Source organism: Cervus elaphus, chromosome 11 (genome assembly GCF_910594005.1).
Source record: "Cervus elaphus chromosome 11, mCerEla1.1, whole genome shotgun sequence".
In the NCBI taxonomy this organism is placed as follows: Eukaryota; Metazoa; Chordata; class Mammalia; order Artiodactyla; family Cervidae; genus Cervus; species Cervus elaphus.
In genome coordinates this window covers 38,639,544-38,665,366 of record NC_057825.1, presented here as the reverse complement: position 1 = coordinate 38,665,366, position 25,823 = coordinate 38,639,544, and the positions used below count along the sequence as shown (strand labels likewise).

The following is a 25,823-nucleotide window of genomic DNA, read 5'->3' as shown; positions in this document are numbered from 1 at the left end:
TCCTCCACTGCATCAGCTTTCTCAGTGAAACAGGAAGCCAGGTCACCAACAGAGTGAGCATGTGGGAGGCAAAGAAGGAAGTACAGCAGAGTCTTCTAGGAGAGTGGGAGAAAGAATGAACCAAAGGTTTGCATCTAGTATGCTGGCCAGTAGCAGCTCTTGCGAGCATTCTTACCTATTGCTTTATTAGCCCCCTTACCTTATGGGCTCATTAGTCTTATTACCTGCTGTCTTGATTAAGCCTCATGACAGCCCTGTGAAGTAGGTCCTATCCTTTACCTCACTTACAGACGAGAATATAAGTACAGAGTCGTCAAGAAACTTGTCCAAACTCACACAGCGAGAAAGTGGTTGGGCCAGGATTTGAACACAAGCAGTCTGGCTCTGGGCCCAAGTACTTAAGCATTAAGTTAGTGCAGCCCAGTTGAACATATGAAAGTCTGTCACGGAACCGGACTAAATGGAATAAGGATTGAGATACTTTTGTGGTGCACCCACTGTGTGTACTAGATGCCATCACAGCGGGTGTGATGTGCAGTCATGGTTATTATCAACCCATTTTACTGCTGAGGATACTGAGGCCCAGAGAGATTCAGTTGCTTATTAAAAGCTATAGCGCTAAAAAGTGGAAGAACTGAGTTTTGAACCCTTATCAGTCTGATTCCCAAACCCACAGCCTGTACACAAGGTCAAAGAACCATTGTAACACCTAAGTGGGTCTACTTAGCTAACATTGACTTAAATACATCAGAGTCCTCCTGACATCAGGTTGAGATCACTTGGAACCTTTACCCAGAGCAGGTGGAGAATTTACTATGTGGGCCTTATAGCAGGAAGAACTCAAAGCGGGTGACTTTGGGGGAGTGCTGATTGTCTTACTGATCATTTTTGGAAGCACAGTCTGTTCAGTGAGAAAGGAGGTTTAGAGGTATATGGCCAGAGTCTTCGAATTTTAATCAAACCTATCAGCTTTATAGCCCAAGAGCACTTACTCTACTTATATAAGCATTTCTAAAATCTATTCTCTGAAGAAAGAGCTTCAGAGCTCAATGTATCATCTACACTGAACAGCCACCCACTTCCTCAAATGCAAGGAAGCAGACAGTTAAAAAAAAAAAAAAAAAAAAAAGCCAAGAGGCAGCCGTTGTTTATCACGACCTCGCCTCAGTGAGGCCTGAGATTCTTTCGAACAGGAGATTTGCTTCCCATGACGCACAGCGAAGTGTCAACTGGGATATTTCTGGTAATACTGAAAGCAAGAGAAGCAGGGTGTACACTTCACAAGGCACCAGCCCCCCGAGGGACCGTGGGAGGGCTTGGGTGCCATCCCCCATGACAAATGGATGGACCTTTCATCTGAGAAAGGAGAAGATACTTGGGCAGATCAACCTCAAACCCAAGATTGCTTGTGAAGCAATCGTAAAAGGGAAAAACACATACACACACACACACACACACACACACACACACGCTCGAGAGGCAAGAAGATCAAAAAGCCAAGAAGGGTGCGAATTGTGGCAGACTCCCCGCTTCAGCAGCGACTCACCCAGACCAGGAGCAAAATGTCCCTGAAGTTGCCAAGAAACTGGGATTTCAACCTGCGAGGGGAGGCTGGCAAAATAGGTACGGTCAACGTCTTCTTGCTGCTTTTGTGGTTCTTACACTTGAGTTCCCACCATTTGCATGTTGGTCCGCAGTTAGCATAATCTGCTTAAAAATGGATCTCTGGGCAAAGCTGGGTTTGGGGTGAAATTTGCATTCAGACTGATATATTGGCTCAAAGTCCCCAAGCGCCAGGGGAAGGCTTCTTTTTTTTGGTTTGTTTGGAGGTGGTGGGAATGGAGCTCCTTGGTGTGTGGGATCTGGGGTACTTGGCGTGGACTAAGGCTACAGATCTCACAAAACATGGTGAGTTTTTCTCTGTTTATCTTGGAAGGATAATTTCCCTCCTGTTTGGACACATCCATGTGTGAGTGGGTTTTGACAGAGTCTTGGAAGTGCTTGATCTGTTCTGTTTTGTGAGCCCACTGGGTCGCCAGACCTTTGTGGACTTGGGGCTGAAATGGTGTTACTTGTAGCAAAAAGTAAACAATGTGGACAAGACAGAAACATAGAGACATTTGACGGTATAATAAAGACACTTTTAATTAAAAAGGACAGAATGGAAGGGAAATCTAGAGGAGTTGAAATAGATGCATTATAAATAAATTAAATTAAGGGACTCTGGTATGCTTTCCGAGATCCTCTGGCCTTTAATTTTTGCCTCTTCTCATTAACAATATTGGTGATATATTGATTTTTTAAAATAAATTATTATTGAAATACAGTTGATTTATAATGTGTTAGTTTCAGGTGTACAACAAAATGATTCGGTTGTGTGTTTGTGTGTGTATATATATATATATTCTTTTTTATGCATCATCTTCCACTATAGGTTATGATAAAATTCCGAGGATACATTTATATCATTTTTTTAAGATTCCACGTAGAACCAATATCATGTGATATTTGTCTTCCTTTGGCTTACTTTACTTAGTATGATTATCTCCAGGTCCACCATGTGATCCTTTGATTTTAATCTGTTCCATAATTGTTATCATTATACGGGTTTGTTCTACAATTAAACTGATCACAGTAATGTACAATAGAGCAATTGGGTTGGAAATGATTCCTTGTGTTTTACCCCTATACATGTATAGTGAAATAACATCCTTGATACTAGACATAGACAAGTGTTAAGGTGTTTCTAATGACTTAGAAATGTTCAGTTTGGAACAGGTCTAACTTGGACTTCTAATGATGGTTAATGTGCTACTAAAACAAAGGGTTTGTTGCAAAAAGTCACATATCTGAGTGTTAATGATACAGGTCTAAGAAAAGATTTGAAAAAAAATTGAGAGTAATCAGAGAAGCCATTTATCTTGGTAACCAGAGAGGATTAGTGGTCTCTAATCAAGCTGGGAATTATTGCAGGTTGGTTCAGAGAATAAGGAGAGATTTTATATAATCAGAGATTTTTCTCCTAACCACTGTTGATAACAAGGTACTTAGCTAACGCTCAGTCTATTGTATGTCATAAAAATTTGCTTTTAGAAGTAAAACTTCTGTGGTTCTGTTCCTTTGCAAGTGTCTTGCTTCTATTTATTTGGGGTCATTCTACACTCTCCTCATCTGTGTTTCAGTCTTATTCTCCTTCTGTTTAAAAAATGGGAAATGAGACAATTAATGGTTAAATGATTAATTGATTAAATAATTAAGGTTTTTTTTCAGGGATATAGGACCGTATCACATTAGAGTGCAGGTCTACATAATCTCAGACTTGGGATTAGGTTGGGTAGACTTCATGTGATATCAACCAATGTTTCTTAAACCACGGTCCCACAGTTAGCCTGTGTCAGAAGCCACCACAAGTGCTAGGTAAAAATACAGATTCCTGAGCATCATCCTGACTTGTAAAATCAGAATCTCTGAAGGGAGACCCAAGCATCTGCAATTTAATAAGCCCCCAGCCCTCCATCTCACCTCATCAAGAAGTCCTGCTGTAGGTGCTGTGGTCTGAGTCAGTGGACTTGGGAAATTGCCATTCATCTTATACAGCACGGTGCTTGGTCCCAGTGGGCACACAACAAATATTTGTTGGCTGAATGAACGATTGAGTACAAGCAGATGATATTGTTTAGTACTATTTAATGAAAATATCAGGCTTCCCTGTTGGATCAGTGGTAAAGAATCCACCTGCCAAACAAGAGATGAGGGTTCAATCCCTGGGTCAGGAAGATCACCTGGAGAAGTAAAAGGCAACCCACTCCAGTATCCTTGCCTGGGAAATCCCATGGACGGAGGAACTTGGTGGGTTATAGTCCATGGGGTTGCAAAAGAGTTGGACATGACTTAGCAACTAAACAACAGTAATAGTGAAAAAAATCTTAATCACAAAATGAAATGCAGAGGAGCTCTTGTCATTATCTATGCCATTTACAAGTTTGTCACCCCAAGGACTGGACTGCAGCCAGAATACTTTTCATGGGTATCACATTGGTGAGAATTCAAATCACACGCTGAGCCGCCCTCGGATGGAGGAGAGCCACTGACTCAGCCATGGGACTTCTGGTTCCCTCTCCAGCATCCTGGGTCCAGGTGTGACTGTAGGAACTGGTTTAAGAATAACCAAAGAGTTGTGTCAGGGTGTCAATGACCTGTAGTTTCTCCAGCCTGGGCTAGTCAGGAGTAGATCAGTTTCTCAAGCTGGACACTACAAATTTTTGTGCTGGTTGATTCTTGTGATCGGGGTTATCCTCTGCATTGTAGCAATGGTCCTCAACCTTTTTGGCACCAGGGACTGGTTACATGGGAGACAGTTTTTCCATGGGCTGAGTGGGGGATGGCTTTGGGATGATTCAAGTATGTTACATTTATTGTCCCTTTTATTTCTGTTATTATTACACTGTGATAAATGCGGTAATGTGAGCAATGGGGAGCGGCTATAAACACAGATGAAGCTTCACTCACTCGCTCACCTCCTGTGTATGACTGGGTTCTTAAGTGACTGGTTAAGCCTGGGGGTTGGGGACTGGTATGCTGTCCAGTATGATGACCAGTACTGGTCCATGGCCTGGGGTTTGGGGACCCCTGCATTCTAGGATATTAGTAGCATCCTCGGCCTCTATCCAGTAGATGGTGGTAGCACTCCCCTACCACCACTAGTGTGACAATACATATCTCCAGACATTACTAGATGTCTTGGGAAGAGACGTCTCTCCTAGTTGAAAACCACTAAAGCGGATTATCATCAAGAAGGTGTGGTTATCAGACCACTTGGATCTGGAATTCAGACACCACTTCATGATTCATTGTCAAGGGCAACTTTCAGGAGGCTCTTAGTAAGTTATAACTTCAGAGGATGGACAGTACCCTAGACAGACACCAAGTTCAGCACTTGTTTAGGGAAATAGCAAGACAATGATGTGGCCCAGGAAAGGGCCCAATATCTTTTTGCTGAGTGGCACTTTTGGTTCCCCTAAATCTTATCTTGTGAGTGCTGAGCCAAGGCTTGAATGAAAGTGAAAATCTGCAAGGGGGGGGGGGGGGGGCGGGCGACTCTGTACTTCCATCTCAGAGACTGAGGAGAGCCCAGTGAATGGGAGGTGGACGAAAGACCACATCATGGGTCTGGATGTATGGGAGAACCTGACCCAGGCCACCCTGAATCTGATCTATTGGTCTTGGGAGGGAACAGGGGTTGGAGGTAAGGGAAATGCCGAGCCAACGACTTGACTTGAGATGGAGCCAAAAGCACACAGTTCTTCCTTTGACGCTTTGTCATCTTCAGTTTTAGTCCAACACTTAAAATTGCGACAGCTTTCCATTGCTTTCTTGCAGTATTTTGTCTTATTCTTTGCAAATATGTTCTATCACTTATTTGTCTTCCTAACAGAACCGTAAGCCCTGAAGGGTGGTTTTCAAATGCGGTGCCCTTTCTTGCACTCTGTCCAAGGGTCTGGCACATCCAGTGGATGGAATGTAGGTGCTCTATTGAGAAGATATTGACCATTGAGGGAAAGCCCCTTCTGCCCTGCGGCTGGAGAGTGCTTAGTTAGAAGATGACTGGGTGAATTTCAGGACTACATTGTATCCATCCAGTTGCAGGCACACCTTACTTTGTTCTCAGGTACCCTAAGCCCAACTAGGGGAGAATGGGTCCTAGAGAGCAAATGACTCTGAGAAACATTTTTTAAAAGAAGTGACTATGGAGGGACAGTGTTTTCAACTTTCTTTTGTGTGTGGACACATATTTTTAAAATTTTTATTGGAATATAGTTGCTTTACAATGCTGTGTTAGCTTCTATTGTACGCCAAAGTGAATGAGCTATACTTTTAAAACAAATTTATTTTTATTTATATTTTGACTGTGGTAGTATGTGGGATCTTAGTTCCTTCACCTAGGGATCAAAATTGAAGCCCCTTCAGTGGGAGTGCAGAATCTTAACCACTGGACTGAGATGGAAGTCCACTCAACTTTTTTTTCTTGCTGAAATTTAATATTGAGAAAAACTTATTCAGAAACAAACATTCATTGTTTTAATCTCCCAAGTAGTGAAGTGAATAATGACAGTATAGGAGGGTTTTTTCCCCCACTTGATAAATCATTATTTTTCTGATATGGAATCTAGTTTTGTCCTTTAGAAAATTAGCATAAGGAGAATAAAAATATTTGTTACTTAAGGCCCTGGAAGTAGATCAATTTCCAGTGTAGGTTATTATTCTTGTTTAAAGAAGTTAGATTTGAAAGTATAGTTTTAGCTAGATAGATGCATAAATAGATAGATCCACAGAGACAGAGAGAACTGAGTATATAAATAAGTCCAAGAAACCATAAAAATGCTTTAAAAAATGAACAAACAACATGAATAGGCATTTTACGGAATAGGAATAACGATTCCAATAAATACATAGAAATATGGTTAATCACAGTAATTAGGAAATGTAAAAGTACAATGATTTACCTAATCTCACCCACCAAAACAGTTAAAAGTAAAAAGTCTGACAATACCAAGTGTTGTTGAGGACATGGAGCGATAGGAACTGTCAGACACTAATAACAACTTTGGAAAACAATTTGACATTCAGTTTAGTGAAATTGATGATGTACAAACTCTATGAAGTAGTCATTTCCCTCTGGAGAGTGTCCCCTGGAGAAAATATTGTGTGTATGAACAAGAAGAGACGTATAGCAGTTCCACAGTGGTATTTCTGAAATGACAAGGGACAGGAAACAACCAAAGTGCCCATCAATAAAAGAAAAATAAATTTTAGTAACTTATAAAATGTAAATAAGTTTATAATAAATTTATAAAATGTAATACTATCCAAGAGCAAAAAACTAACTGTGATGTATTTCAATGGGACTGAATGGCAAAAATTTTATATTAGAAAAGGGAAGTCACAAAATCAGAATGGGGATTCATTTATAAGAAACTTAAAAACTATGTACTTCTATGTATGTATACGGCAAAACTATAAGGGAAATAGAGAAGCCAATTAACATAAAGTTCTGGGTGGTTGTTACATCTGGAGGGACAAGAACGGGAAATGCATTTGGAAACTCCAAAGGTACCCAGGCTCACTGGTAAAGAACCCGCCTGGAGGTGTGAGTTCGATCCCTGGGTGAGAAGAATCCCTGGAGTAGGAAATGGCAACCCATTCCACTATTCCTGCCTGGGTAATCACATGGACAGAGGAGCTTGGTGTGGAGTAAGACATGACTTAGCAACTCAACAACAACAAAGGTACCTAATTAACCTCAATTGGTAGGCAGATAAGAGGGTATTTTATTAATGTGTATAAAATGAACAAAGAAAGAAAGGTGTAAATAAACCCTCAAAAACCTGGAAGGAGGTATACAATTTGTTAATACAGTTGACCCTTGAATAAGGCGGGGGTTAGGGGCACAGGACCCTCCCTCCCCATTCCGTGCAGTTGGAAATCTGGTTACTGTTATCTTTGCCTCCAGAACGAAGGAATTGATAAATGACTCACCCAAGGAGGCAGGATATTGAAATAGGAAAAGAATCTCCAATTGGACACAAACTTTTTGCTACACTTAGTTTATTTAAAGATCTGTAAAGTGAAAACACAGAAACTATATTTACAAAAAAAAAAAATCACCTATAATTGGACATGCCAAGTTCAAACCCATGTTGTTCAAGGGCCAACCATAGTAGCTAATTATGGGTGAAGGATTTATGGATGAGGCATACCCACAGATATATGTATTATTACATTATAGGTATTTGCTAGAGTTTCTGTAGTGAACAAATGTTATTAATAACTATATCATTAAGAATGTGTGGGTGCTCAGTTGTGTCTGACTCTTTGCAACCCCATGGAATATAGGCCTTCAGGCCCCTCTGTCCATGGGATTTCTCAGTCAAGAATGCTAGAGTAGGTTGCCGTTTTCTTCTCCAGAGGATCTTCTTCACCCAGGGATCAAACCCATGCCTCCTGGTGCTCCTGCATTAGCAGGCGGATTCTTAAACACTGAACCACCCAAAACAAATTCCAGTGCTTGGCCAGGCGGGTTGACATGAGGTCTGGCAGGCGGCACATGCTCTTTGGTGATTTAGAGCCAGCTCTAAAGCCCTCCTCCAGCTGCAGAGGTTGTAACCAGCCAGAACTTATGCATGGCCATCTGCAGACTTTCTGGCCTCCCTCTAGCCTTGGGATACAGGGTTTTCTTGGAGCTACATGGTCCTTCTGTGACCAGGCCAGCCTGGTTGAGCTCCTCAGGTTGGAACAACCAAGATCGTGTAGCCTGTGGTGACTGGTCTATGTTTGTGGCATTCGGCTCTGGTGAAGGCTTTCTTTATAATTCACTGCCAAACTTCCAAAGTGCTCATCCAGACCAGCCCGGGGTCTGGCCCAAATGTCTGGGGCTATATGCTGTGGCTGCCTTTGCACACCCTAACAGCTCCTGGTCCCTGAGGCATAAGGGCCCCCCCACACACACAGGCCGAGTCCAAAGGAGGAGTGTTGATTCCTCAGTCCATGACACAGGGGCACTCCTCTCAGGACCCACCCCTGTCTCTGTTCCTTGTTCCAGTAAAAGTCTCTCCCTATGTAGTCACTGACTTACCTTTAGATACAAATTAAATACATGCCTCTTGCTACCGAGGTCGAGAGCCTCCTGACCACTTGGGGAATGGGGACTGACATCATCCTAAACAGCAGTAGAGCGAAGACCAACTTGAGTAATGATGGGAAGTCAAAATCTTGTTTTCTGCTCACTTACGGGTAAAGTCCTCCCAGCATTCACAAGGCAAGGCTGCCTTAGATTCTGACTTAGCTTCTGCACTTTCGTTAGATTGGAGTCAAGTGCGTGTGGATTGGCAGTGGTGAGCTCAGTTGCTCTTGATACATGAACTTCCAAAAATGTGTCCAGGGTGAGACGTGCCTAGACGTATGCCTAGGCATGGTATACACATACGTAAGTACCTTCCAGGCATGGTCAAGCTGTCGTCTCCGGCTCTCTGTTTATAAAGCATTGGCAGAGAGCATCTTATGGGAGAACTAGGGAAACTCTGCCCCTTCCCTTCAGAGCTGGAGTGAGGTCCTTTGAGAAAAGGACACTCATTATATGGCAGTTAGAAAGATCCTGTGACTGATTAAGAAGACTAAGTTGGTGATAATGGTCCCACCACACACAAGACAGCTTGAAAGAAAAAAAAGCGTAACCTCTCATGAGGCAGCTCTGTTGTTGATTAACTGGATATGAGAAGGGAGTGTATAAGGAGCTTTTATGAAGCCCCAGCTGTGGCCACAGGAGCTGACACCAAAGGGCACTCCGAGAGACTCAGGGAAATACCGCGGGGAGAGGCAGCGTGGGGCGCAGGCCAGGGGGAGGGATTCTAGCAAGAGCGTGGTATGTAAATTCTGTATAATCCCCAGACAGGAACCAAGATGCAGAAGTTACAAAGGGAGAAGACAATTTACATTTCTTGATACTTTACTCATCACCATTTTTCTCCTTGAAAACTTGATTTATTCCTTTGAAAATGTTCTAAAAAATCAAAATCATGTTACAAAAAAATGATACCCATAGGTCTGGCAAACAAACAAAGGCCGTCAGTCCTGCTCTCTGCGTTTTCAAGGCTTACAGGCTAGTGGGGTACAGACAAACAATCACAGGACATCAAGACAAGTCTTGTGATGAGAACAGTCATGGAAGCCTAAGAATCTGCATTCTGGTCCCGCCACCTCTCTCCCCATCACTGCCATCCCTTTTCTTTAATATATAGATACATGTGTTCTTCAGTGAGTCCCAGACTTGCCATCCTTCTCACACTGATTTCCTGTACATGGTCTCTGCTCTTTCAGAGAAGAAAGAAGCTCTATAATTTTGTGTAGCTCCTCCCCGTGGAGGGATTACACCTGCCCACTTGTCTCTTGCAGCCCCTGCTTCCCCAAGCAGACACAGATACACTCTAGACTCCGGTCACATCTTCTGCAGTCCCTGCCCTTTCTCATCTGTGTGGAACCCTGTCTCCTTGGGGCTCCCTTAACCACCACCCGATTCCTGCTCATGTTTTAGCCCTCGCTTGATCTCATTTGACCAGACTGACATGCTTCCTCCTTTCTGTAAAGACAGTTGTGAAACTGACTGTGTGTCTTTTTTGTCTTGGCTGCCAGGAAGCTCAGAGCTAAATTGAAACTCTATCATGTTTTAGTCATAGCATAAATGTCTTATCCCCTGGGAGCTTCTGAGCCTGCAAATCACTGGAAGGAGAATATAGCAATCCTTTCCCAGCCCATTTAAACAGAGACACTCACAACTCTAGAAACTGTGGACTTCCTTTGTGGTGAACTCAATGAAGGCTCCAGAACGTGCAAGATATGAGTCAAACCTACTAACTGATCACTTGGTTTTTAAACAAAGACATTTCTCCTTAATCAGTAATGTGCAACACCAGTGCTCTAGGCCCTCCCTGGAGAGAATTAACTTGAATTGACTGTAAAAAGTGGCTTTGACTGAAATGTGTCTAAGGGATGAATTGCCCATTGGTTTTTCTTGAGTGTAGGAAAACAAGAGGTGTGTGGTCCTGAAGAGACTGCATGAGCTTGGGATGCCTTTTCTGATTTGCAGAAACATTCCCTTCATTATTAAACAGAATTAATATTACATATATTGAGAGGAAGAACTTTCATGCATATAACACAGTACATGTTTAGCAAACACGTTTCCTTTCTTCATAGATAATCTCATTTCTAACCTCAGATCAAATGAGAAGCTGTACTAGGGCTGCCTTCCCTTGGCATCCTCGGTGAGACGCGTTCACTGAGCTGTGCTTTATTGTCATACCATCAGTTTCAATCACCACCACAAGTAACGAGTTCTTGAAATCTGCTCCTGATTATTTTGTAACAATGAGAACAAGAAATGAACAAGGCAGGTGACTCTGAGATGTAATTCTAGGTGAGAAAATTCACTGAAAATTCAGTGCTTGTACTTCATCTCCTTTGAGGGATTGGCATACTTCCTCCTTTCTGTCAAGACAGTTGTGAAACTTACTGTATTTCTCTTTTTATCTTGGCTGCCAGGAAGCTCAGAGTTAAATTGAAGCTCCATCACAACTTTCACCCATGCAGCTAGCACACATATTTTCCTTTGTCTTTGGCATAAATTTATGTGTTCATTGCAAATGAGTTTTCTATTTGAATATGAAAAACCTGTGAAGTCTTTTAAGGAGAGAGTAAAAGTATATGCAGTCTATCAATATATACCTCCTCAGGTATCCTAGGAGTAGATTTCCTACTTTTTAGTGGCAACTGGATATTGCAATTTTTCTAAAACCAGTGTTCAGAGAATATTGGTGCTGAGAATCAATCTTTTTAGTTCACAAATGAAAGCACATTTCCATGATCACTCATATTTTTTCACTAATTATATCAAATAATGGTGTGTTCAGTACACTAAGACCAAACATTTTAATTTCATTCATTCATGTAACATTTATTTGCTCACCTTTACATTCTAGACCCTTTTAAGGAGCATTCTCAATATCATGCCTAGTGATAGTTGGTTCACTTACTCCCTGTGCTACTCAGTTCAGTTCAGTCGCTCAGTCGTGTCCAACTCTTTGCGACCCCATGAACCGCAGCACGCCAGGCCTCCCTGTCCATCACCAACTCCCAGAATCCACCCAAACTCATGTCCATTGAGTCAGTGATGCCGTCCAGCCATCTCATCCTCTGTCGTCCCCTCTTCTCCTGCCCTCAATCTTTCCCAGCATCAGGGTCTTTTCAAATGAGTTAGCTCTTTGCATCAGGTGGCCAAAGTATTGGAGTTCAACTTCAACATCAGTCCTTCCAATGAACACCCAGGACTGATCTCCTTTAGGATGAACTGGTTGGATCTCCTTGCAGTCCAAGCAACTCTCAAGAGTCTTCTCCAACACCACAGTTCAAAAGCATCAATTCTTCGGCGCTCAGCTTTCTTTATAGTCCAACTCTCATATCCATACATGACCACTGGGAAAACCGTAGCCTTGACTAGACGGACCTTTGCTGACAAAGTAATGTCTCTGCTTTTTAATATGCTATCTAGGTTGGTCATAACTTTCCTTCCGAGGAGTAAGCATCTTTTAATTTCACGGCTGCAATCACCATCCGCAGTGATTTTGGAGCCCAGAAAAATAAAGTCAGCCACTGTTTCCACTGTTTCCCCAACTATTTGCCATGAAGTGATGGGACCGGATGCCATGATCTTAGTTTTCTGAATGTTGAGCTTTAAGCCAACTTTTTCACTCTCCTCTTTCACTTTCCTCAAGAGGCTCTTTAGTTCTTCACTTTCTGCCATAAGGGTGGTGTCATCTGCATATCTGAGGTTATTGATATTTCTCCTGGCAATCTTGATTCCAGCTTGTGCTTCATCCAGCCCAGCGTTTCTCATGATGTACTTTACATATAAGTTAAATAAGCAGGGTGACAATGCATAGCCTTGATGTACTCCTTTTCCTATTTGGAACCAGTCTGTTGTTCCATGTCCAGTTCTAACTGTTGCTTCCTGACCTGCATACAGGTTTCTCAAGAGACAGATCAGGTGGTCTGGTATTCCCATCTCTTTCAGAATTTTCCATAGTTTATTGTGATCCACACAGTCAAAGGCTTTGGCATAGTCAAGAAAGCAGAAATAGATGTTTTTTCTGAAACTCTCTTGCTTTTTAGATGATCCAGTGGATGTTGGCAGCTTGATCTCTGGTTCCTCTGCCTTTTCTAAAACCAGGTTGAACATCTGGAAGTTCACGGTTCACGTATTGCTGAAGCCTGGCTTGGAGAATTTTGAGCATTACTTTACTAGCGTGTGAGATGAGTGCAATTGTGTGGCAGTTTGAGCATTCTTTGGCATTGCCTTTCTTTGGGATTGGAATGAAAACTGTCCTTTTCCAGTCCTGTGGCCACTGCTGAGTTCTCCAAGTTTGCTGACATATTGAGTGCAGCATTTTCACAGCATCATCTTTTAGGATTTGAAATAGCTCAACTGGAATTCCATCACCTCCACTAGCTTTGTTCGTACTGAACCACCCCCAAAATGTGTACACACAGATCTTGTTTCCAGATGGGGCTGGTGACACTCTACTGCTGGAACTCCGGCCTATGACTTCTGAACCATCTGTATGTTTCCTTGTTGGTTTGGGAGTTTCAGAGTGAAAGAAGAAGTGGTATGGTATTATGTTTCTGATGCTTATAGAAAATATTTTTTAATATTTACAGATAATTTTATAAAGTTTACCAAATAAATTTATGACAAAGTCTGAACTAGCTACAGTGGCATGAGCCAACTATGTATAGTATGGTGGTTAGAAAGTTACCTTGGAGTCAGACTGCCTAAATTTGAATACCACTGTCACTCGTTGCTTGTCGTGTGACTTTGGTTCTCACTTTCTTTTTCTGTAAAATGGGCATAATCACAGTGCTAACCCATCTGGCTATTGCAATGATTAAAGGAGATGATCTTGGTAAAAATCCTTAGCATAACAGCAGACATTGACATGTATTTCATAAATATCACTTATCATCATCACAATCAACTAGGTATTGTATTCTACTACAACTCCTTCTAGCCAAGTCATTGGTGAAGGCCACAGCCAGCAATGCTAGGGTCCACTTTGGTTTGTCTTGGTCCATTTTAGTTCTTCTCTATTTTCTTTAGACAAATGGTCTTTGCAACATCTGCTTACCCATTTTTCTTCCCAGTGTTGGTCGCCTGGCACATCTTGTTTCTGACTCTGCGTCTTTCAATCTGCAATCCTTCTTTAAGACATACAAACTTTATCCATTATGTTTATATAACTTTTTCATTTTCCCTTTTTCTTTCATCTTGCTTTTCTCTCTCTCTTTTTTTATTGACATTTCTTTCCCAAGTTGGTAAAGAACCTGGGTTGTGATTTTTCTATAAGGATAAGGAGAAGCTTCTGGTAAATTTCCTGTAGAATGCCTGCTGTCAAAATTTCAGTCTCCATGCTGTTGTGATGGGGGCCATTCCTCATGCTTAACTCTGGGTGGGAAAAGAGTGAGTGACTCTGGGTGGTACACCACCTGGAAGACCCCCTATTGTATTATTGAGAAGCTGTTTCCTCCAGGGCTGCAGGCATCTCCCACGCCACAAGTCTATGGCCTCTGATGTGAGCTTGCATCTTGTTTGGGCCTCACTCGGGTCAATGTTTAATGTCTGTGACCCCTTACATGTGAGTTACAGTAGCAGCAGACTAGATTTTCCAGTTCTGTAAGAATCCTGCACATGGCCATCTACTCATTTCCACATCATTATTTTTAGATACATGTGAAGAAAGAGCAGGACCTTCTAAATGAGGTCTCTGTCTTTCTTGGCCTCAATTCTGCTGTTGCAACTGAAGGGTTCTTGTGAGTGTGTTCTCCCCTCCCTGTCCTTCTGCATTTTGCTCTGGGCATTTGGTCATTTAGATCCTGGAAACCCATTCTGCTGGTAGATGAGGAATCTCACCAGGCACACAACCCAGAGTTACTAGGATCACAGGTACAGAGCGTAGTTGTCACTCTCAGTCCATTCTCAGCCAGGGCTCTTTGCTCTGTCCTGAGACCAGCTTGGGCACCCATCTTCTCTGTGTGAGCCATCCTGAGTTCTCCCACTCAGCTAGGATGACCAGCTGTCCCGATTGGCTTGGAACTCAAAGGGTTCTTGAAATATGAGACATGCAGTATAGAAACCAGAAAAGTCACCCTAGCCCCATGCTCTAAGTTTGGGATGTTTCGACAGAAAATTGCCATTATTCTAATTGGTAGCCTCTCTATTCATTGAACTGGATTTCTGATGAGGATGTACAGTTTAGGGTAAAAATAAATAGGAAAAAACATCTTTAAACCTTGACTTTTTCTTTTTTTGGTACTTATGATCAAAAGTCCTTCCAGATTCTTCCTTCAGGCTACCTGAATCTGCCATGCTAACTTCCTCTGTTTTCATGAAATTTTAGAATTCTTGTTCATACTTCAATCTCTTGAAGGATTAAGAGCCACACCTGTCAGTCATGGCAAGGAACGTCTTCCCAGAATAACACAAAACCCCCTGCTTTGTGGAATCTATACCTGGCCCCTGGGTTTGCCCTTACACTTTCTGGGTTTTCTTTCAATTCTACCCCTTCCTCCCCACCACTATGATCACCCACTCATCTCCCTCTGGAAGCCTTCCTGAAATTGCCCAAGTAAGATTAATCTCCCCTTCTTGTGTGAAATTCTTCCATTTTGCTCGTTTTCCTTCTCTTTTGAGGAACACATTTATCAGACAGCTACAATGTGCTGGGCACTGTGCCAGGCTCCGGATGTAAGAAGATTAGAAATATCATGATCTTCACTTTAAGTAACTCAGTCTCATTGGAGAGACAGGAAAGCAGGGCTCTCCCATTAGAGAGAATCAGAAAGTCATAAATGACGTAAGTGCGATTGTAACATTTAAAAAGCTGACGCAGTGTTTGTTCTGTAACTAAAGTTTCCTAGCCCCAATTGAACCACAGCCCCTAAGTATCTACAAGGGGCAAGTTTTCACTCGTTAATTATAATACGCGCGCGCCCCGCCTCCGCCCCGCAAAAGCCAGCTCCGGATGGCTATTCTGCTAAGTGCCAGTAGAGGGCGCCCACAGACAAGATAGCTCCATCTCCAACAAACGGTTTCCCTGGTTTCTCTCCAGAAAGCCCTGGATTTAACCAGGCTGTGATCATCACAAAGTTGTCACCATATCTCATTCCTCTGTGGCCTGAAATACCCAGCATTATAACAAAAGTCACCTTTGTATTTTTAGAGATAAAAAGTGAGTTCCAGATAATACCTATTTCTTGAAAGGAACTGCTCATAGTCCTAAATAAACCATGTCATTCTTTATACACTGTACCCTCTCTGAAGTCTCACTTGCAGGCTTCCCACGTGGAAATGTGATGTGACCACCACATCTTACCTGCTCAGGCCACGCACTCCAGCAATTCCTCCCATTCCATTGGTTCAACCACTTTTCCACCATCAATCATCCATTATATTCTCTTTAACATAGATAGATAATTCTGGGATTGCAGAGCTGTTAAACAAACACCCTTGACTCCTCTGCCCCTCCACCTTGCCTTGATAATCACCTGGTAAAACCCTTCACTATGTTTAAACTCAACAACTGATTTTCTTGGTGCGTTGGGCATCTAATCATCGCTAGGGAAAAACAGGCCACTGAGCTGCCTGGATTTGCTTAAAGTTTGTGATCGATCATGTTAGGTGGATGTTCAGCCAAGCCAGAGAAGCCTACTATGCCTACCTAATAAATGTCCTTTCCTTTTTGCCAAAACAGTTTTTTTCTTTTCTGAATGCTTTAACACCTACTTCCACAGTCACACTCACTTTTACATTTCTTAGAGAAAAGTGTGTGCAACTGGTTGGGGACCACCTTGTTTTCCTACCACCAAGTGCTTCTGTCTACCCACATCTACCCCTATCTTCCCCTCAAGAGCTCCCCTTTAGATCTGGACATGGGACCCCCATTTGGAGACTTGGATCTTATAGGGTCCTGCTCAGGTCTGGCTCTGTGTTCCTCCTCATAAGACAAGGCATCTTCCCACCTGTAGCCTGGGCCCTGCTTGCCATCTAGAGCACTTGGGAATGTGAAATTCCTACAAGGATGGCCAGAGCCATCTTCCTGGGTCCCCCTAGTGGTTGTCCTGTAGATGGTTGATGGCACGGAGGCCCAGAATAGAGCTTGGATGTCTGGGCTGCTGTGTCCACATGCATGTATGTGAAGCCCCTCACTCTGCTAAATGGAGCTGGGATTGGGAGAAGGGGTGTGGGCTATAGGGTGAGGGGCCGTTATCTGTATTCTTTCCACACTTTCTCCGGGGTTGGTGGTGGAATCCTGGCCATTTGTCATCTACAGTCAGCCAAGGTAATCACTGGGGACACCACTCCACTAAGAATGTCCTTGTCAGCATCACTGATTGTTGGTATCTTGGCCAAGGGTGCATGGCTGTCCTTGTCTCATTCTACTACCCTGCAGCGTTTAACTGAGTGAGCCATTTCCACCTTGAAATAATCTCCAGGCTGGTTAGATGCCACACTCGGGGCCTTCCTTACTGCATTAGCCACTCTTTCTGAGTCTTCTTTAATGGAGTCTCCTTCTCCACCAGACACTTAGCTTTGAGGTGTTCAAGGCAGAACTGGCTCCATCATTTTTAGGGCCTGGTGCTGAGTGAAAATGTGGAGCCCCTCATTCCAAGTTAGGAAGAATTTCAAGATGGTGCACTTGAAGAGCACTTCAAGTAGAGCACTGATGCAGGTGCAGAGATGTGGGGCCCAGTATGACCTCACAGGTTGTGTGTCTGTGAGGCCAATGCAGGCTTCAGGACTCAGTCCCCTCATCTTCTGTTTAGCCATCCTCACTTGCTGAGGGCTCTCATCCCTTCCCATGGCTTTAAATTCCATCTCCCCTTTTCTATGTTCACCCTAGTCTTTCTGCTGGGCTCCAGACTGCTCACCATTTCCACTTGGATCCCTCTCAGGCTTCGCTCTCCCAGTACGTCCAACACAGACTCCAGAATTCTCTCTCTTCCCATTCCTCCCCACCCTGTTCACCAGGTCTCAGTAAGACTCCACTTTTCACCAGGTTGCTCAAGCTTTCACCTACAGTCATCTGCCACTCGTCTTTTTCTCTCCCACCCTGCATCTAACCCATCAGAAAAAAATTTTTGGATTCATTATCGATTTGGGTTCCCCATCTGATTATGTTTTTTAAATTATTTCTGATACTGTAAACACCATCATTTCTGGCCAAGTCTTCTGCATTTGTTTGCTAACTAGTCTTCCTGTCTCCCATCTTGCCCTATACAATTTACACTCTGCACCATGGCCAGTCTCAATAGTGGTTTTTTTTTTTCTTTTTTCCCCCTTCAATTCTTTGCTTTAATATAATGAAGTTGTTACCCAGATGATTTTTACAACATCAGTCCTGCTTTCTCAGAATATTGAATAACCGCCCCCTCAATAGAATTTAAAAGCAGAAAGCAACTTGTGGAATGCTTTCTCCAGTATATTTAGAATGAGATTCAAACCAATGAGACCTGCCTATGGGATCTGACCCCAACCATTTTCCCCAACCCACCTGCTGCTTCTCTGCTTCTCTCACACTGCCCTTCAGCCACACTCACCTTCCAGTTGCTTAAACACTTGGAGTTCAAGGCCACCTAGAGGTCTGTCTTGCCACTGTCTCTCTGACATGCCCTTCCCCCGCTCTTACCATGACCTTTCGTCCGTTTGGCTTCAGTTCAAATATCCTCTCTTTGAAGATGTCTTTCCTGCCCACAGTATCTAGTATAATAACACCCCCCGAATCCAGTCTCTCTTTATCTCATTACTTTATTCTATTTTCTTTATAGCACCTTAGTACCAGATACGATATTTATTTGATTTCATTTTATGGTCTCCAACTCCTTCTAGACTGTAAGTGCCTTGAAGGAAGGGCTTTGTCTACTTCCCTCACTTTTAGGGCATTGCTGCCAAGAAACAGAGACTGAAACCTAAACAGGTGATCTTGGAGATTTTTGCGGTTTATCTGGGGACTGCCCTGTGGCCTGCTAACATTTCTCCACCCCAGTGAAATTTGTGAGTAAAAATAAGATCAGTGCATGTTTTTTCTGCTGCCCTTACTAGTGTGGAGCAATGGTTTGATCCAGAGAGACGATTCTGAATTTCTTTAAGAGAAGGAAGTAGAACTTTTGGTTTCTGAAGCTATTTTGGAAGAACACGCAGGTGACTGAGCGTCAGCTGTTCTCAAGGGAGGTCAGGCCCAAGTCACAGGGTTTAAGCTGCTGAGTAGGGTGACAAGCCAGTTCTGGACTGGCTTTGGTAATCCACAACCCTCCCAAATTTGTGTGAAAAATTACATGTGCAGATTCTCAAAGGCATCTACACAAAGGCTAAGACCACTGTTTTATGTTTTGAAGCACAAAAAAAAAAAAAAAAAAAATCCCTGACTGAAGAACCTTGTGATAATTAAAAACAATGTAGTGGGCACATGGGTCCGTCCTCTGTCTTGTCCAAGGGTGTTTTCTGGGTGTCGTGTGTAGAGAGTGAAAGGAGAGAAGGCTGAGTGGTGGGAAAATGCCACACGGTTCCCCAGTTCACAGCTTTTCCTGGCCCCACAGTGTTCCTGGCCTGGGGCAATTTGAGGGTGACAACTCACTGGGAAGCTCCTAGAACTGCTTCTTGTTGCTGACGGGCAGGCCCTGGCATCCTGGACCACATCCCGGTCACGGGTGTGCAAGCGGAAGTGCACTGTGGCCACCAGAGGGCAGCACGCTCAGCTGCCGCTGGGGCCGGTCTGTTGGCCCAGCCAGACATCTGGAGCTCCCTTGGGCAACTGAGCCCGTTCAAGGCCACCCTGCCGTTTCATTAGCTTCCAAATAACGTGGTCTTGTGCTGCAGATGACTGATTTTGGCCCCACTTACTGTGTGGGGCGGGGGTTGACTACTTTCTGTACACTCACTTCGTCCTTAAACCGTAAAGTTCAGGTGCAAAATTACCCTTCATGTCCTGATAGCGCCAAGAGAGTAAAACTTGGGACTGACATAAGCAAGCAAAACTTATAAATGTTCGTGGAATCAGTTATGCAAACTGGGGAACATAAGTTATGGTTCCATTTGTTGTATAGTAGCATAAAAAATGCAAACTGTTCTTCAAGATGAAAAAGGGCGAAAAAAGAAAGGTTATGAATACCATTTCAAGGAGACACCTACTGCTTCTACTTCCAAGGGACTTGAGAACCACGGTCATTTATTTAATGGTAGGCTTCTAGCGGGTAGGTGGCCTTGTCATCACTTTACAGATACGTTCAATAACGTCTTGGGGGATGTATTCCCAGCTCCCCCTCTTGGCTTCTAACCCATCTTCATGGGTGGCCACAGGCTCAGCCTTTGCAGGTCTGCCCTTGGACAGAGCTGACTCAAGCTGCATCTAGCTTGTTCTCTCTCAGCCTGAGGTTCACAGAGAATGGGCATTTGCAACAAAGCCCTGCAAATTGTAGGGTGCTGAGAGGAAGGCCCTTGAACCCTAAGAGCTCAAAACTTGCAAAATATATCTTAATTTCTAATCATCCTGAGTCATGGTCTTTTCCCCAAATTGACTTAGTTTTTTAAAATAATATGCTATCTTTAAAAAGATTATGCACACATGCACATACATACGTTATGTATATACATGTTTATACATATATATCAGGGTTTGTCAACCTCAGCACTGGCCCATTTTGGTCTAGACATCTGTTTCCTGGGAGAGCTGCCCTGAACACTGTGGGGTATTTGCCAGCATCCCTGGACTTCTCCACCTCATGGCGATAGCAACCCTCCAAGCTGTGACAAACAAAATATCTCTGGACATTGCCAAATATCCCACGGGGGTAAGAGCATCCCCCATTAAAAACGATTGATTGATCTAGCTATTGATTCATTGCCGGGGTCCAGCCCCAGCAGGATCCAGGGGAACCCTCAGGGTGAACGGCGTTGGCGAATGAGAGAGAGAGTGAGACAAAGCTCAGGGCTAAGTCTGAAGTTTATTTTTGCACGGCCCCTTTATACCCTTAACAACATCTTTTGGGGAAGTGCATATCGCTTACACACAGGTCATCTCAAAACATTACAGCAACTTGACCTTCAACAGAATCAGGATGTCACCCACATACCTTTTCGTTCACAAGAGTCTTTCTTATCATTTGGCCTTCAGGCCTGCTAACATTTTATGGCTTGCACCTGATGTGACTTAAGCAACTTCAGTAGCCGACCCTGTTTTTCTTATAATTAATCTATTTTCTTTCTAATAAGCTCATCTTTATGGGAACTAGATAGGATTACATTTTTACAGAACAGAAATGCGAAGGACTGCAGAAACAGCAGATATGGCACAAAACAGGCTCTTAGTCTGAAAGTTAACTACCTGCAAGAAGTTGCCAGCTAATCTCTATCTAAAGTATTTTCTATTAGGCACATTCGTGGCTATCATATTTGTGGAACTTTCCTCACCCCGCGGAGGGGCCTATGCTTAATAGTTTCTTAATAGCGTACTGTGCTTAGGATGTTTAGAACAATTAAGAGTGCTTTTTGCAATGAGAGCACATATTTATCACACAAGCCAGAATGCCAGCAAAAGGGTTTGAATTGAAGCATTTCCTTCATCCCTGGCCCCTTCATAGGGTACCAGCATCCAGGAGATTTATTAATTAGGGTTTTAAGTTGGTCTTTATTCAGTGAAAGAGGAGCAGGAGAGCTCACGGCAGGCAACACAAGAATCTGCAGCAGGGTAAACAAGAACAACAGCAGAAAAGGGGGGAGGATACAGGGTGGGGTAGAGGCCGAGGCCAACCTGGAGGGTCCCTTATCCTAGACAGCCTTGCCTGTCAGGTATTTTCTTCATGACCTCATCATGGATGGGGTCCCGGATGGCCTTGCCTGCCCGGTATTTTCTTCATGACCTCGTCACGGGCGGGACCTCCCATAATGGCTCCTGGCAGTTCATGTATGTGTGTATGTGTGTATATATGTATGTATGTACACATGTGTCTATCTATCCATCTATTATCTATCTATATTAGCCAGCTTGATTCAGAGTCCGTTTTTTGCAGAAAAAAAAAAAATTCTGGTAAGACAATGATAAAACATGAATAAATTCCGTAAACTGCTCAAATAAGAGCACAGTAAGTTAGCAGCAAAACCAGGCCTGGAAAATCAGGTCTCAGAAACACTGTCCAGTGGGATTTCTCCTACTTGCCACCAGAGAACTCCTTTTAGGGGTCTCTCACCCCACCAACTTGCCTATCATTGTGCTCTCCCTTGTACTGCAACATGGTAACACTGGAACGAAGAAATGGTGTTGAGGTGAGCAAACAGCATGGCTGCATTGCCTTGTTAGCCTGGGACACCAAAAGGAGTCATTTGGGTGAGGGTCATGGTCAGACTTTCTTCCTAGGGTGTAGGCTTGGTGCTGGGGATGATGGGCCATGAGGTGGACCAGCCTTTGCGGGGCTACCATCCACCTTTCCTGTGATCCTGCTCCCTTACCATCTGAGGAGATTTGGCTTAATATTTTGGTCTTCCTGACATTCCCTTGTTTTTTGAGGTCACTCACCTCACCCAAGTCACTATGGGATGCTAGGAGTCACTTTTTTTCCCATTCAGAACTTATATTAGCTATGGAAACTTTTGAAGGTCAGGAGGAAGTGAGAATGTCAGGTGGTTCTGTGTAACAAACATAACAAATGAGAGTGGATGAAAGAATTATTTTGAAATTCACATCTAGTGAAACATATTTACTTTGGTCTGCAGTTGTATGCATTTTGGAAAGTGCCTAGAGTCATGTGATAACCATCACAGTCAAGATACAGACAGGTCCAGCACCATCTCTTTTGAATCAACCCTTCTTGGCCAACCCTGAGCAGCCCCTCATCTGTTCTCTGTCCCTGTAGTTTTTCTTTGTCCTAAATGCTGTATAAATGCAATTGTACAGGATGTAGCCCGTCTGGAGTCCAATCTCTTTTATACAACAGAATGTGTTTGAGGTCCATCCATGTTCCTACTTCTATCAATAGTTGTGTCCTTTTTATTGCTGGATATTATTCCATCATATAGATGTAGCCACTTGTCAGTTCAAAGACACTGAAATTGCTTCCAATTTTTGGAGGTTATGAATCACCTGCTATAAATATGGTGCTTACAGGTTTGGTATACATATAATGTCTCATTTCTCTTGGGTAAATTTTGAGTAGTGAGACTGCTGGGTCATATTGTAAGTGTGTGTTTAGCTTTGTAAGAAACCACCAAATTTTTTTCCAAAGTAGCTGAACCATTTTGTACTCCCACCAGCCAGGTTTTAAAGTTCCAGTTGCTTCTCATCATTACCAGTCCATACTGTGTGTTTTGAAATTTTATTTCAGTCATTCTAATATCGTAAAGGTGGTGGTTTTACTTTGTTTTCCTAATGGTTGATGATGTTTGGCATCTTTTCATCTAGTGAATTATCTGTTCAGTATTGTACTCATTTAAAAAATGGGTTTGTTTATTTACTTACAGTTGAGTTTTAAGAATTCTGTATGTATTCTGGGTACACTAGCTTTGTCAGATATGTGATTGGCAAACATTTCCCCCCCAATCTGTGGCTTGCTTTTCATTCCCTTAGTGCCTTTCAAAGAGCAAAAGGCTTTAATTTTGACAGAAGCCACCATCAATTTTTTCTCTTCTAGAGAAAGTCTTCTAGACTATGCTTTTGGTGGCAGGAGTAGTTTCTGCTAACTCTGACCCAGGATACTCCACGGATATCAAATATGTTTTGTAAATGTTATAGACTCTTTGAATCTCTCATTCAGCTCCTGCCTGCAATGGTTTGCAAACATTTTCTTTCATGTTTCCTCTCCAGCACTGCCCATGTGAACACACCCACACACTTAAGCATTACAAGCACAAATTTCCTGTGTCACTCTGAAACCTCAGCCCTCCCTTTCCAGGCCTCCTCCCAACGATCACAGAAGTCACATTTTCCAAAGTATTTTTTATCATGCAGAGGAAAGTGTTGGAGATTGGAATGGTCAGTGCTGTTTTTAACAGCCAAACAGTCCAGAATGTCATTGTGAAGCCTCTATCTCAAAATTATGCAAGTAAAAATGGCATTCTGGAATCTCGTCCCTGCAAATACATCCATCCCTTGTGTAACAAAGCTCACACTATATGTCAATGGGATTTAATGTTCAAGTGAATTAATCAGCTATGTTTGTCTATTTGTATTTTGAAATATCTTTCCATATATTCAAAGGACCAGATGTTTTGGGGGACTATTTCTAAGTCTGGGTACGGCTTCCTCTCACTGTCTTAGGTAAGATTTGAAGTCCTCCCATTTCACAGCTGATACAAACTAAGGAAATGCCAGAAAAGTGAAGGAGAGAGGGGAAGGGTGGAGTTAAGGAATTGAAGGAGAAAAAAAGTGTGATCCATTCTTGAGCACATGAATAAATCTTTTCTTCCATGTTTAAAATTCCACATTAAGATGTTTCCTGCTTCTTTTCTGATTGAACCCCATGGAAGTTCATTATAAAACATGTCAGTTATTTTATCTTTATTTAGTGCATACCTTGAGTTGAATGAAATCATTCCCTTTCAACAAAACCTCATGCAAACCTAAGTGATTTTTTACCTTTTATGCTGTAAGATGGGCCAGACCTGAGGGACCTGGAACTGGGAATAAATCTTGCGTGTCATGGTACCAGTCACCAAGTCACCCATGTGTGGTTCCCTGTCTTCTGCTTCCTGTTTATCCATCTGGGCTTCCTGCTTCTTCAGCTTGTGCACCCACAGCTTCAAGGCTTAGTCTCTCTTCCAATGTCCATCGGCTAAAAGCAAACGAATGTATAATGGAGGAAGAAAGAAAAGTGATGTTCTTCTAGATCTTCTATGGACAACAAGAGATGTAGTGTAGAGGCTGGGAGGACCATCAAGGTGGCAGTGGGGGGCTGGGCAACCACAGAGAGCGATCAAGGGAAAGGTCTGTGTCTGCTTGTCAAGGAAGCCCACACGTCAGGCAGATGCTTTCAGAAAAAATCCTAACATTTTTGTGAGGACCTTGAGTGATAATAGGGAAACCCCCTTGAGCATTTTTTTTCAGACAGCTGATAACGTTTGACAGCTTTGAAGAGGAAACACAACTGTAGGATGTCTGCAGCGGAGTCACAGGGGAAATTCTGTCTTCTGCAAAGCCTCACTCAAATACTGTGATGCATAGCCTGAAATGGGTAGAAATGCTGGTAAAGAATATTATTTCACAAAAAAAGTAAAATCTCAATGATTTCCCACATCATTAGCTCTATGTGAGACCTTGACATTAATTTTTTTTTCTATTGGATTATGTTTCATGGACTTTAGAGCAATTTCTTCTGTCAATCCTCAAAAAAATGTTTAATGGAACTATAAAATGTCATGGCAATGGAAATTTTCACATATTCCCCAGCCCTCGATTATATGACCCAGGAGAAGCGTCAGAAATTTTCTGCTGTGTCATCTTCTGTTTCTTTGCAACTCTCACCTTCATCACTTTTCCTTACACAGCTAAACACCGAACACTTGGCCTTGCTCCTAAGAACTTCTTTCTTGAAGTTTTCTTAAAGATGCTTTCAATTTTCAGTAGTTGAATTTTAGGCAATATAGAGTATCCTTTCAGCTCCCTGTCTGGTTTGAGATAGACCTTTCTTACCAACTAAGAATGTATTCTATTCTTGATAATTAATTTTGTAATACCATCAATATTGTTAATTTATCAACAGTAAATTCAAAATATTTTAAAAAAACAAATGGCTTTTCAATTCTTTTACTTATTGCTGTAATAAACCATTGTGTAATTTTCTTAATAATGAAATATTTGCATTCCTGGAGAATTCTAGACACTTGGGCTCCTTAAGTGGGAAAACAGGCAAATCACTTAATTTGTGGAGTTTAATGATCTATTTTAAATGGTGAAGTGAAGGTCACTCAGTTGTGTCCGACTCTTTGCGACCCCATGGACTACATAGTCCATGGAATTCTCCAAGCCTTTATAAAATGAGTTATAAAATGGAGTTATAAAATTCCACCATAAAATGGAGTGGAGCTACCCACTCCAGAATTCTTGGGCTTCCCTTGTGGCTCAGCTGGTAAAGAATCTGCCTGCAATGTGGGAGACCTGGGTTCAATCCCTGGGTTGGGAAGATACCCTGGAGAAGGGAAAGGCTACCCACTCCAGTATTCTGGCCTGGAGAATTCC

The 25,823-nt window shown here is 42.7% G+C and overlaps 1 protein-coding gene across 3 annotated transcripts in view; it reads left to right on the top strand.

Annotated features, from left to right (window-relative positions):
* Positions 1-1,501: 1,501 nt before the first annotated feature.
* ARHGAP25 (Rho GTPase activating protein 25) overlaps positions 1,502-25,823 on the top strand; it is an 87,836-nt gene continuing 63,514 nt past the window's right edge. For 2 of the 3 annotated variants that reach the window (XM_043917605.1, XM_043917600.1), the window contains exon 1: positions 1,779-1,908. In XM_043917605.1, coding sequence (XP_043773540.1) covers positions 1,839-1,908 — 70 coding nt within the window. In that variant the 5' untranslated portion in view covers positions 1,779-1,838. Of the gene's footprint in view, positions 1,624-1,778; positions 1,909-25,823 lie in introns of those variants that run through there. The other variant, XM_043917601.1, reaches the window with a different exon arrangement.